Source organism: Achroia grisella, unplaced genomic scaffold, assembly GCF_030625045.1.
Source record: "Achroia grisella isolate CSIRO2021 unplaced genomic scaffold, CSIRO_AGI_Agris_v1 utg2471, whole genome shotgun sequence".
Classification (NCBI taxonomy): domain Eukaryota; kingdom Metazoa; phylum Arthropoda; class Insecta; order Lepidoptera; family Pyralidae; genus Achroia; species Achroia grisella.
The window spans coordinates 206,390-220,848 of NW_026712739.1; the positions used below are offsets into that span (position 1 = coordinate 206,390).

Sequence of the window (14,459 nt, forward strand, 5' to 3'; positions counted from 1 at the left end):
TTGTGTCATACTTTGACTGCACTGTTTTGTAACTTTTTTTAATAAGTAAATTTACGGCTCTGGAATTACCTTTTAGTCAAACAATTATACTATACACCTACAAATTAGATATTAATTGATAGGTACTACTAGAGCGTACTTATAGTAATTGATATTGAATCATATATAAATGTTTGAAGTGACTGTTAAATACCATCACTGTTGTCAGTACATTGTCATTATTTCAGTACAAAATCTTTAGGGGGCTGTTTATTTAAATTAGTAATATATATTAGCATGAAGATAGATTGTAACGCAAGGAAGGACTTTCTTTTATGTGAATAGAGTAAGAATAAGAAATAAAAAAGTTCTAACATTTTGTTTTTATTTCATCACATACATAAAAAGGTCAAGGAATAAGTTTATTTATTAATTTAAAATTTTTAAACAATGTGTACATTAACATTAAAATGTTAAGAAATATAAATATGTAAAGAATAAGTTAGGTAAAGGTTTTCGTTCATCATTTCTAATAATACTGATTTTTATTTGGAATTCTTGAAAATGATATTTTCGTTATTAATAATAATAATCGTCATCTTCATTTGTCTCAAACAAAAGCTAATAAAATTGTTGGCGATATAATAATATAATTTAAAACTAATGAAGGAGACAAAACGGTCTATAACTCTTCAATATTCAAAATATAACTGTATGTTTAAATTTAACAATTGATACAGTATGGATTTAATTACTGCAAACTAAGTATAAGTAAATAAATATAAGATATTTGACATTAAAAAAAACAAATAACATCAATAAATAATATTTCGAGTCAACAAAATTTACCGCTCTTTGCATTAATCACTTTGACATTTATAACAATTAAAAAAAAACTAATTTTCGTTTCCCGCGCTTTTCTCAGTTAACTGTCGAGGTTTTCTTATCCGTGGAGGCATAGGAAACTTCATGTGTACGGTCTTAATGTGCATTTTCACGCATGTGGATGTTTTATAGAATTTCTGGCACAAATGACATTGATGTGGCCGTAATGCGAGATGGACCTGAAACAATTAATGAAATTATTTATTTGGAAAACATTGGTACAGTAAATATGATGTTATATGATATGTCGATGCAAATTATGTGAAAGTGTTCGTTTTACTCACTAAACGATTACTTGAATGACGAGTGTGCATGGCAATAGTTGTTCATGTACTGAATTTTCATTTAATGTTAGACATAGACACCTATATAAAAATACATTGTAAATTGCCCACCTTCATGAAAGAGGATTACTGGCCGAAAAATAGAAGTGCCGTGATCACACAGACAATATCAGTGTATTAGTTTTTAAATATTATATTATATATATGTTAGTCTATAAGGTATTTATAATATGGGCCTAGTTGCCTGAAATAAATGAATAAATAAAATAAATAAACTGGATTTAAAAAAAAAGTAATTCAATTGAGTTTCTTGCCAGTTCTTCTCAATTGGATCTATATACCGAACTGGACGGTAGGGAAAAAAATAAAATTATAATGTAAAAATTTGACGTTCATAAGCGGCTAAAATGTCCTACATGAATAAATGATTTTTTAATTTTGAATTTTACATAAATATTCTTGCATTTTTTCTTGATTCTTGGATTAAAAATTATTAAGTTACAGCCAACTCTGTAGCGTTTGAACAATGTATGAGATCTGAGTCCTTTAATCTCCATTGGAAAATTGTTGTACATATTAATTGACATACAGTATACATTCCTCTTATGTAAGTCTAATAATCTAAATATATATAACTCAAAGGTGACTGACATAGGATCTATCGCACAGATGCATTCAACAAGATGGCGCTGTGTGAATTGTCCTGACATTACTATTATTATTATGTATATATAAATCTTAGTTTATTTATAATTGCGCGCGAGGTCTCTCTCGTTATCTTCACCTACATTTACATGTACAGTCTTTCCTGTGTGAAAGAAGATTCGTGCTTTTTTTTTCGGACTACTGTAATGCTGTTGGCCGCAGCTGGCCTTTACAGCTTCACCTGACGTTAGGGGGCGAGTGCAGATGGCACTCCAAACCAAGGAAGGACTTATGGAGCGGCTGAAGGCCACCTCCTGCCTGACGGATATGACTTTAGTCTGAGGGCTCCACTAGGGGTTCGAACCTCCCGTCGGAGTTGTGGTCGAGTATAATTCGATCCCGCGACTCCGGCACATGGCGTTGGATGAGGGATATCTTGGAGTTTTTAGTGAGTAGGAGTCTCACAGTACCCGCGGGCTTCCCCCGGGGCCGGAGGGTCTCCATGACGGATTTTCTCCAAGTAAAAAAAAAAGGTGTTCGAACCTCGGCTCAGGCCGTCGTAATTTCGATCCCCATTTGAATTGGAAGGGGGTCGATCGGAGGGGAGCAGGCCGTCGTAATTTCGATCCCCGTTTGAATTGGAAGGGGGTCGATCGGAGGGGAGCAGGCCGTCGTAATTTTGATCCCCGTTTGAATTGGAAGGGGGTCGATCGGAGGGGAGCAGGCCGTCGTAATTTCGATCCCCGTTTGAATTGGAAGGGGTCGATCGGAGGGGAGGATTCGTGCGTGAAACTAACGTACAAGTAAAGGCATCTAATATAACGATAACATACAGTTTTAATATGTCTGCAGAGAGCACCTCGCGATTTAAATTTCTTCTGACAGTGGTCACATTCGTACGGCCGCTCGTTTGTATGCACTCTCATGTGTATCTGGGGAACATAGAAATTAAAAAAATATAGTAATCTATACTTCTTATACATATAAATAAAATTGGAGTGTCTGTTTGTAATATTGAAATAGCCTATCTGGGGAACATAGTAATTAAAAAAAATAGTAATCTATACATCTATACATATAAATAAAATTGGAGTGTCTGTTTGTAATATTGAAATAGCCTATCTGGGGAACATAGTAATTAAAAAAAATAGTAATCTATACATCTATACATATAAATAAAATTGGAGTGTCTGTTTGTAATATTGAAATAGCCTATCTGGAGAACATAGTTATTAAAAAAAATAGTAATCTATACATCTATACATATAAATAAAATTGGAGTGTCTGTTTGTAATATTGAAATAGCCTATAACATAGTTATTAAAAAAAATAGTAATCTATACATCTATACATATAAATAAAATTGGAGTGTCTGTTTGTAATATTGAAATAGCCTATCTGGGGAACATAGTTATTAAAAAAAATAGTAATCTATACATCTATACATATAAATAAAATTGGAGTGTCTGTTTGTAATATTGAAATAGCCTATCTGGGGAACATAGTTATTAAAAAAAATAGTAATCTATACATCTATACATATAAATAAAATTGGAGTGTCTGTTTGTAATATTGAAATAGCCTATCTGGGGAACATAGTTATTAAAAAAAATAGTAATCTATACATCTATACATATAAATAAAATTGGAGTGTCTGTTTGTAATATTGAAATAGCCTATCTGGGGAACATAGTTATTAAAAAAAATAGTAATCTATACATATAAATAAAATTGGAGTGTCTGTTTGTAATATTCAAATAGCCGTTTTTTAGTACATGCATATGGTACACCAAAATAACATTTTTAAAAATTGTTGTCTGTCTGTCTATTTGTTCCGGCTAATCTCTGAAATGGCTGGACCGATTTTGACGAGACCTTTATTAGCAGGTAGCCGATGTAATAAGGAGTAACTAAGCTACTTTTATTTTAGAAAAAATATTTTTTTTAGAAAAATTTATTTCAAGTACAGCTAGTCTGTACTAATATTTAAACCTGAAGAGCTTGTTTGTTTGTTTGAACGCGCTAATCTCAGTAACTACTGATCCGATTTAAAAAAATCTTTTTATGTTGGATAGTCTATTTATCGAGGAAGGTATTAAGCTATATAACATTACGCTACGACCAATAGGAGCGGAGCTGCAATGAAAAATGTAGCAAAAACGGTGATAATTATTCATATTTGAGGGCTTCCGTTGCGTGCGCTGCGTAAACGGTTCAAGTCACCCAAAACATATGTATGAAAGAATTATTCCTCTTTAAATGATCTAAATAAATATCTACACCAGTATATCGCATATTTAGTACAATACTGGTGTTATTCATAAATTTTTGAAATTAGTCCTTAATACCACTGTTATAAAGTGTACATTCCAAAATTTGTAATTTTTAAGTTAAGCCATTATTATAATAAGTGTGATATATGTGTATCTTTTAAGATTCGTAATGTAATGACATAATTTTATATTAAATTGAATATGATTTAATTTGAATATTTGCATACCTTCTAAGGGGTGCTGCATGTCATGTACATTTATTAGTTAATAAGATCCTACCTACCTAACTACCATGTAGCAAGCAAATAAATAAATTATTATTATTATTATTATCACTATAACCGTAATAGAAAAATAAAGTTAAATTCCGCGCGGACGAAGTCGCGGGCACAGCTAAATATAAATAAATAAATACAATACCTCTAGTGGTAATAACGCTCTGAATCGTTTGGAGCACATCGAGCACGCATAATCTTTCTCATCTGAATGGATTTTAAGATGCACTGAATATCCCGTCTCCTGAAATGACATAATAATAATAATAATTCTGTACAATTAACACAGCGCCATCTAGTCCCACGGTAAGCAGAGCTTGTGTTATGGGTACTCAACAACTGATATAAATATAAATAAATAACCCTGGACAATTAACACAGTGCCATCTAGTCCTACGGTAAGCAGAGCTTGTGTTATGGGTACTAGACAACTGATATAATAAATAAATAACCCTGGACAATTAACACAGCGCCATCTAGTCCTACGGTAAGCAGAGCTTGTGTTATGGGTACTAGACAACTGATATAAATAACCCTGGACAATTAACACAAATAGACAACTGATATAAATAAATAAATAACCCTGGACAATAACCCATGGACAATTAACACAGCGCCATCTAGTCCCACGGTAAGCAGAGCTTGTGTTATGGGTACTAGACAACTGATATAAATAAATAAATAACCCTGGACAATTAACACAGCGCCATCTAGTCCCACGGTAAGCAGAGCTTGTGTTATGGGTACTAGACAACTTATATAAATATAAATAAATTATAGTCACTGCTGAATATCTCCACCAGAACCCTCGCGGTTCAACCTGATATGGTACATTGCTACTGATGTCCTTTAAAACTTACCAAACACAGTTGTCCACAGACTTCACACATGACTCTCTTCTTATCAATACTCTGCCCTTTTCTTACACTTGGCAGGATTTGGAATCCCCTCCTTCTGCCACGTCCAGAGTTCTTACCCTGCTCTCTTCCATGTCTGGCGTAATGATCAGCAAAGTAGAAGGCTGACTTGAAGATCTTTTTACACTGAAATTGAGATTTAAAATAATACAGAACCTAAAAGAAATAATCTTTATTCAAATAAACTTAATATAAGCACTTTAGAATAGTCACATTTTAGAAATAGAAATAATCTTTATTCAATTACAAGCACTTTTGATTAGTCATATTTTGATTCTACCACTCATTCGGAATGCAGATTCATCACAAGAAGAATGAGCGAGAAACTTGTGTGTTGCTCTTTTTAATAGATGTTTTTTTTTATATAAATAATTACAGTGTAACAAGTAAGAGAGATAATCAACATAGAAATCGCTACGCACTCATTATTAATGTAATCAGATAATATTGTCAGTGCTATGTATTTAAAATTTTTCTACAAAAACATTATTATCGTTAACGAATTCTTCAATTTTATAGTAAGCTTTTTTGCAAAGGAACTGTTTCATTTGACATTTAAATCTTTTTTCTGGCAGATTTATAACAGATTTCATTTTTTTATTCTACCGCTCATTCGGAACTCAGACTCATCACTAGAGACCGGATTATATGCATTTGCATATTCGCATATGTATTTGCATACTTTAGCCATTCTCAGAGGTAATAGCATAATTTACCTAAGATCTAGTTGTGATTCATATTATCGGTACAATATTTTTCACTCACTTACGTTCCGAAATGCGACCAAGTTTAATATAATAACAGTCACAAATTATAAGGGCTATTGAGTAATAATTGTGACTTTTTACTGCATTTCGGAACGCAGTCAGTAGCCGCGCGCGTTTTTTTTTTTTTTGACAGTTACGTTTTTTTTTTCTCTTGTGGTATGACATTCACCCCTATTTAATAAAATACAGACCTATTACGCATATAAATTGTTACATTTTTTTTAAATTATATTTCTTAGAAACCAATTACGTTACAATTTAATTTACATTAATGTATGTTGTAATATTAAAGCTACTATAGACTTCACTTAATTAACACAAAGTATGTAGTTGGCTTGCGCTAAAACAAAATAACCAAATAGGAAATCAATGAATTAACTGAACACATATAAAATAAATTAATTAAACAAATGATTGAATGTATGAATGAGTGTGGAAGCTATACATATCCATATAATATATACTATATACTGATGCCGGTAACTTGTCCATACAATGTATGCAGTGAGTATATTATAGATACTACACTATATATTTCCACCGCTTTACGTCCGATGATCGCGGGTTCGATTCCTCGCACGGCACAAACATTTTGTATTCATCAGTACGATTGTTTGTATCGGTCTGGGTATTTTCTATGTATAATATGTATGTATTTACGAAAAAAAAAAACACATCTATGTATTTGTATCAGTCGTCAAGTACCCATAACACAAGCTTTAGGTAGCTTAATTTGGGTCTAGATGGCGCTGTGTGAATTTTTTTTTTTTTTTATTTTAATTGGGATACAAACAGTTTCACAATGTAGTATGTATATAAGTACATAGATATGAATTAATAATAGTAAAACCAATACAGATATCCACGGGTTAATACTTATGTTATGTTACTCTTATTATTATATACATTATTTATTTACTGGTTTCTACTTAATATGTCTAATAGGGTTTTCTTAAATTTAAAGTATGACAAATCAAATATATCTAAATCAGGAAATTTGGTGTTAAATACATCAACAATATGGTGAAGAGGCGCTCGAGCACCGGCGTACGTCCGATAGGTTGGGGTGAAGATTGTACAGAGATTATTTATTATTATTTATTTATTTATTTATTTAATCGAATTAAGTGCTATTATTCGGAAGTCCATTTCACTACTCAATGGATTTATATTATTTTGTTTAATTCTTGAGTATGATTGTTTGTATCGGTCTGGGTATTTTTATAAATAACTAGTTGTCCCGGCAAACGTTGTTTTGCCTTAAAATAATAAAATTTAGAGGTAGTCCACCTAACTGCCGACCCTCGCCCCGGACACGCGGGACGTCGTGGAGAAACACAAGATGCTGTATATGTGATGTAATTAAACTGCTTCAAATCACAAATACTTGTTTTAATGGAAACTGGACGGTGGTTCTTTGTTAGAGAGATGGATCTAAACTTGTGTGTTGCTCTTTTGAATAGATGTTTTTTTATATAAATAACTAGCTGTCCCGGCAAACGTTGTTTTGCCTTAAAATAAAAAATTTTTGGGTGGACTACCCCTAACATTTAGGGGGATGAAAAATAGATGTTGGCCGATTCTCAGACCTACTCAATACGCTCACAAAATTTCATGAGAATCGGTCAAGCCGTTTCGGAGGAGTATGGGAACGAAAACTGTGACACGAGAACTTTATATATAAGATTGACGACCTCGGTGGTCCAGCGGTCTAGCACACCGCTTTACGACCGATGGTCGCGGGTTCGATTCCTCGCACGGCACAAACATTTGTATTCATGAGTATGATTGTTTGTATCGGTCTGGGTGTTTTCTATGTATAATATGTATGTATTTACAAAAAAAAAAAATATCTATGTATTTGTATCAGTTATCTAGTACCCATAACACAAGCTTTAGCTAGCTTAACTTGGGTCTAGATGGCGCTGTGTGAATTGTCCTAAGATTATTATTATTATTAAGATTACGAAAATAAAATCAAAAAAGATTTTTTTATAAACCATAAGAAAACTTTAAGACGAAATTTCAATTAAAAAATATAGTACTAAATATGAAAATGTTTCAAGATAAAAACTTACGACTTCACACTTAAATTCCTCAGTTGAATGCACGTTCAGATGCTCATTCATCTGTTGTTCTGTTGGAAATCCTTCGCCACACTGTACACACGGTACCACGTCCAGACAACGGCCAATTGAGTGTCTCTCCCGAGCCGTCTTATTATGAAACTTAATTCTACATACCTCACATTCAAACTCTTCAGAGTTACTTCTATTATTATGATACTGAACTAAATGGTATCTTAACACCTTTTCTGTCGTAAAAACATCACCACAGTGCACACAATTGTATCCACCACAGTTTAAACCCTCATGTTTTACTAGAGCATCATCGGTTTTGAATTTCGCATCACATTTGCCACAGACAAACATACAAGCTTCTATAACATCGCTATGTATCTTTTGCTTATGTACCACCAAACCCCAATCACCAATAAAAGATTCGCCACAGAACTCACAAATCGTTAACTTCGATGTATGAGTTAAACGTTTATGAGACAAATAACTAGAGTTATGCTTGAATATTCTGCCACATTCGCATGCAAAAGTCTTCCCTGCATGGAAAGCTGCATGCGCTTCTGCTGTGCCCCGAGCTTTTGTACTGAATTTACATACTCTGCACTCATATTTGAATAAATGCACGTGTAGTTTATGCTTGTACAGATATCTCAACTGCCTAAAACGAACATTGCATATTGTACACACATAGTCACCTAACGACGGGTCGTGTTTGCTTCGGAAATGATTTAAAAACGTATGTTTATATTTGAAATTCAAACCACAGTGTTCACACTGTATTTTATCTGTAGGAGTTTCCTTTAATACTTTAACTTCTTCTAATTGCTCCTCACGAGTGTATATTGTAAGATCGAAATTGTTTTGTTCTGCGAATTCTTTTGTTATATCAATTACATTTCTCTTTTTACACTTTCCTCTCCTTTTTTCTTCTTTTGTTTTATCAGGCGTTGTCCTTTTAAGTACTTTCTTCTTTTTGCCTATTTGTGTTGGTTTAGCTTCGTTTAAGTAATTATCTATGAATTGCTTTTTTCTTTTAACTGTTCTTTTCTTTTTAGATTCAATTTGTTGTTTTTCGTCTTTTAAATCGTTATCATCTTCAGTTTTTAAATATATTGTAGTCATTCCGTTAGCTACATCATTATTTACTAATATATCATTAGATATAGGTGAATTTACAGAATGATCTTTATTATTTGTATCATTTACGTTACTAAAATTAGAGTCTATGATCTTATTATCAGCCGTAACGAATTCTGTTGCATCGTTATTGTAATCATAATTGATATTTTCCTCTTTTATAACTGTACAGTTCATATTGTCTGCATTAAAATCTATAGCCTCATGGTTATCAAATGTATCTATGAATTCCTCATCAATTACATTAGAATTTGTTAGACTGATGTTAAATAATTGTTTTTTAACAAATGAAAAGTGCATGTGCTTGTCGCGATCCATTTTGCGTATATATGATGTTGTTATCTGTGGAATATGAAAGTATATTACAGTCAGTTTAATTTCTTTGAGCAATATTTTTATTAAAGACTAGCTGTGTCCGCAACTTCGTCCGCGTGGAGTTTAACTTTAAAAGATATTTTCTCAAATAAAAGTAGCCTAAGTTACTCCTTATTACATCAGCTACCTGTCAAAAAAAGTCCCGTTGAAATCGGTCCAGCTATTACAGAGATTAGCCGGAACAAACAGACAGACAGACAAAAATTATAAAAAATGTTATTTTGGTGTATGTACCGTATTTATATTCATATGCATGTAGTAAAAAACGGTTATTTCGATTTTACAAACAGATACTCTAATTTTATTTATATGTATAGATGTATAGATAGATAGATAAAAAAATATATACTCTAAAGTCACATTACACACAAGGCACTGTTACACAATATTAACAATAAAAATAAAAATTATATTTTATTGACTGACCAATGTAATAGTGATAGATTGGTCAGTCAATAAAATATGATACAATACAGATATACCGATAAAATGCAATACAGGCAAACAAAAAAGAAATCGATGTGAGTAACGTAGTGTGGGTGCATAGCCCATACGCAAAAAGGCAGCACCTCAGTGTTTGCAGCATGCAGGCAGTAAACCACTGCTTTTTAGGCACTTTTTTTTTAAGGATGATAATAATAATAATAAGATAGATTCTGTCCGCATTGTACGCCGGTTTCTCTCCCTGGGGCCCTGAACCCCGGCCGACTGTGCTCCTGTCGGGGGTAAGTTGCCGAACGAAATTGACGAAAAAAATCTCATCTCCCCTCTTAAGGAGAGGAGATGAGATTTTTTTTGAAGTTTAGAAATAATAATCTTAGGACAATTCACACAGCGCCATCTAGACCCAAGTTAAGCTAGCTAAAGCTTGTGTTATGGGTACTAGATTACTGATACAAATACATAGATAATTTTTTTTTCGTAAATACATACATATTATACATAGAAAATACCCAGACCGATACAAACAATTATACTCATGAATACAAATGTTTGTGCCGTACGAGGAATCGAACCCGCGATCATCGGACGTAAAGCGGTGTGCTAGACCGCTAGACCACCGAGGTCGTCGCTAATGGGATGGTGCACCCGCCTGCGCTAACGGTTTACGCTGGCGGGGCACCAGTGGAGGATGATAAGAACATGAGGTCAGGTCAGTTAGCACATCGTGACAAATTCACCAGGAATTTATCATTCTCTTCATTAATATCATTTGCGGTGCAGTATGGAATAAAACGACTTTTGAATATGCTCCATTCCTGAGAGCGGTGGTCAAAGGTGAGGCTACCGTGGAACATTATGTTTCCGTAACCAGCCATCACATACATTAACAATACAATTTTATTAATGCAGACTTAATTACACACGTGAATTATTACTCGTCGCCAATTTGTACTGTATTTAAATATTTAAATAAATAAAATACTAAATTGCGCTTCACATTTAATTAGGCAGTTCCCGCCATTTTTACAGTAGTAGTAGTGGTATATTTTATCCACAAGTGGATAGGCAAAGGTACGAGACCATACAGCCTAATCTTCAGTAGTATTTCCATGAAATTCAAAAATTCTTCATGGCGATATCGCCAAATCTTTTCATTAATTATAAGTTTGTGTTAAGTCCTTGTATGTGTCCATAATTGAAATGTTTATAATTCTCCGATAGTTGCTATGATAAAGTCGTACAATCAGGCTCTGTCAACTGCACAGAGTACGTTATGAAAAATATAAATTATGCCAAAGACTATATATACTACAGATATATATATATATATATATTTAAAGATTTAAACATGCGTAGGGACATACAGCGACAGTGACTTTATTTTATACTATGTAATGATACATATAGACATACATTCACATTTCTACTAGTATATTAATAATCATTTATTCAGCAAAGGATTGTACAGTGTGCTAAATATGTAGTAAGTAAGTAGTAAGTACTCATAACACAAGCTTTTGCTAGCTTAACTTGGGTCTAGATGGCGCTGTGTGAATTGTCCTGAGATTATTATTATTATCATTATTACAATTATTATTCTTATTATTACATTAAATTACATTTTTATTCATAGTATTTATAATTTAAATAATCATCTATAGAGTAGAAACAGCGCCCTAGATATTGCACTATAAACTGAAAGGGCCTCCATTTAGCTGGTGGCTCAGCAAGTGCTGAGATGAGTGGACATGATGATGATATATACATTTTTTTTATAACACAGGAGACATACGATCATGCGGCTCACCCGATGGTAAATGATTACCGCCACCCATGAGCACCTAACACCAGGGGAATTGCCTGTACGTTGTCAGCCTTTTAAAAAGGAATAAGCTCTTTTCTTGAAGGTTTCAATATTGTATCGGTTCGGAAATACCATTGCTGGAAGGTGATACCACAATGTGGTTGTGTGTGGCAAAAAAGTTTCTAGAAAACCGCACTGTGGAAGACCGCCATGAGGATATGATATTGATGATGATATATGATATGATATTGATGATGATATATGATATGATATAATGGTGTAATGTAGGTTGGACTCCATTTGCCATTGTGTGGCTACTAAAGTGCCAGCCAACCTCATCCCAGAAGCGCAGAAGTCTCCTGGTGTCTTCGCAGGCTTCACGGAGCGACCTAACCGTTCCGAGGATTTGATTGCGTTGTGTGGTCACTGCTACACACTCCAGGATTACGTGAGCAGCCGTTTCCTCGGCTACAAAGCAGCCCCGGCACAGTGGACTGTCTGTAGCACCTATTGTGTACAGATGTTTGTTTAAGGGACAGTGGCCCGTCATTGACCCTATCATTATTTTTATGTTGTGCCTGTCCAGATTTAGTAGGCGTTTTGTCATTCGTTGGTTTGTATCCATCTGATATGATGATCATACATGATATGATATCTACTCACCTGTATTCCACGCACTTCAGCCTCTTCCAGCATGTTCTGAGCTTTTACGCAGATGTTCCTAAACGCTATGAACTTCTGCAGGTAAACAGCACAGGTGCTGCAGAGATGATGTGGGTAGCCATCACCTGCTAGTATCTAGAATTATAAAGTGGTATATTAATTTAACCATTTTATATTTCTTTCCATAACCTGATTTTTTCCATATTAGATTTAAAGACAAACTTGCTGTCCCCAAGTATCATTTAGAAAAAGTCAATAGGTCTTTTATGGAATAGGTATAAAAATTTACAATAAGATACCAAAGAATATATTGGAATTCCAATTATCCACCCTTAAATAAATTCAAAACATCTGTTAAATCATATTTACTGAGCAAGGCCTATTACTAAACTGTAGTGTATGTGGAAACACTAGCAGTTTATTATCTATCATCTCGAACCGAGCGTACACGGACCGCCGTGCGCAAGAGGGAAGGGATTCCCTGCGTAAGCGCCGCGGAGTAAAGATGTGGAGCTATGGCTAACGAGCCGATATTACGTCGATAACAACTTACATACAAGAAGACATAAATAACGAATAAGTGAACACTATATAAACGATTACTTGAATGACGAGTGTGCATGGCAATAGTTGTTCATACACGGGATTTTCATTTAATGTTAGACATAGACACCCCTATAAATATACATTGTAAATAAACGGGTTTAAAAAAAAAAGTAATTCAATTGAGTTTCTTGCCAGTTCTTCTCAATTGAATCTGTATACTGAACTGGACGGTAGGCAAAAAAATTATAATATAAAAAAAATTACATTCATAAGCGGCTAAAATGTCCTACATGAATAAATGATTTTATAATTTGAATTTAATCATCAATGTCTATTTTTCTGTGAATCCTTCTAATATGTAGTACATATGTAAGTTTATATATCTATATATGATAGATAAGATAAATAAAAATCTTTATTCTATTTTTATATATGTATGTCTATTTATTAATATAATAATTATAATGTCTTGTATGTGCCATCTACCATTTTTGTATGTTAGTCCTCTCTTCTAGGTTAATTGTTAGAAATTGCTTATAGCGATAAGACCGCCTCTTGTTATTGCACAGAGTTTTTACTGTTATCAATTGGCAATGAGCTAAATTAATTTTTACTTTTTGTGGCTTAACAATAGCAGATAACGAAACTATGAAGAGAACCTTTTTTGTGCAGATTTTTTTTCTCTACAACTTTTATTTAAAACAAGTTCTCATATTTCTTGCCGTTAACGAGTTATTTGGGAAAAAAGGCGATATCAACCATTCTTTTAGTTTTTTCCTCCCATTTCCGTTATCTTAAATCAAAATTTCTTTCTGAATATCATTATTCACGTATTGCGCCAAATCTGGTCACATCATTTAATTAATTTTTTTATAGGCCTATACTAACCGGAACTCCGAGAAATCTCCCAAAGTGCTCGAAAAGCTTATTTTCACAATCAAACATATTGAATAATTTAACATCCGTAGCCAAACATCCGCGGCAAGCAAACACGCTGTGAGAATTTCTATGCTTCACTAAATACATAATAAATATATTAATTTATTAATATAATTTAAAAATATAACTATTCAGATAACTGATTTACAATTAGTAAATATGTTATGTTTTGATTAATAGATGTCCATTATTACAATGTACACATGTAATACAAAAATTAAAACATAAATAAATTCTAGATTAAGATAGAAAACCTATTATAATTATTATTATAAATAATAAAAACATAATTTTATTATTGAATACATATTGAGACTTTGATTTGATTGTTGTTGTTTTAAAATTCCTCCAATTCCATTAGGCGAAGAGCATGGCCCATACTGCCTATTGATGTAGACTTCTTGGAACTTCATTTATGCTTTTCATTAGGCTTTGCAAGACTCTGGCA

General features: G+C 33.2%; 1 protein-coding gene across 1 annotated transcript; it reads right to left on the bottom strand.

The window, feature by feature from the left end:
* Window positions 1-399: 399 nt before the first annotated feature.
* On the bottom strand, window positions 400-14,183 carry LOC131842749 (zinc finger protein 611-like). Its single transcript, XM_059191313.1, has 7 exons — window positions 13,961-14,183; window positions 12,527-12,661; window positions 8,104-9,582; window positions 5,202-5,384; window positions 4,487-4,585; window positions 2,627-2,725; window positions 400-1,043 (listed from the first exon to the last, which is right to left on the bottom strand). Exons 1-7 carry the CDS (start codon window positions 14,096-14,098, stop codon window positions 876-878), a joined length of 2,301 nt encoding a protein of 766 aa, XP_059047296.1. The 5' UTR covers window positions 14,099-14,183; the 3' UTR covers window positions 400-875.
* Between the last annotated feature and the right edge of the window lie 276 nt (window positions 14,184-14,459).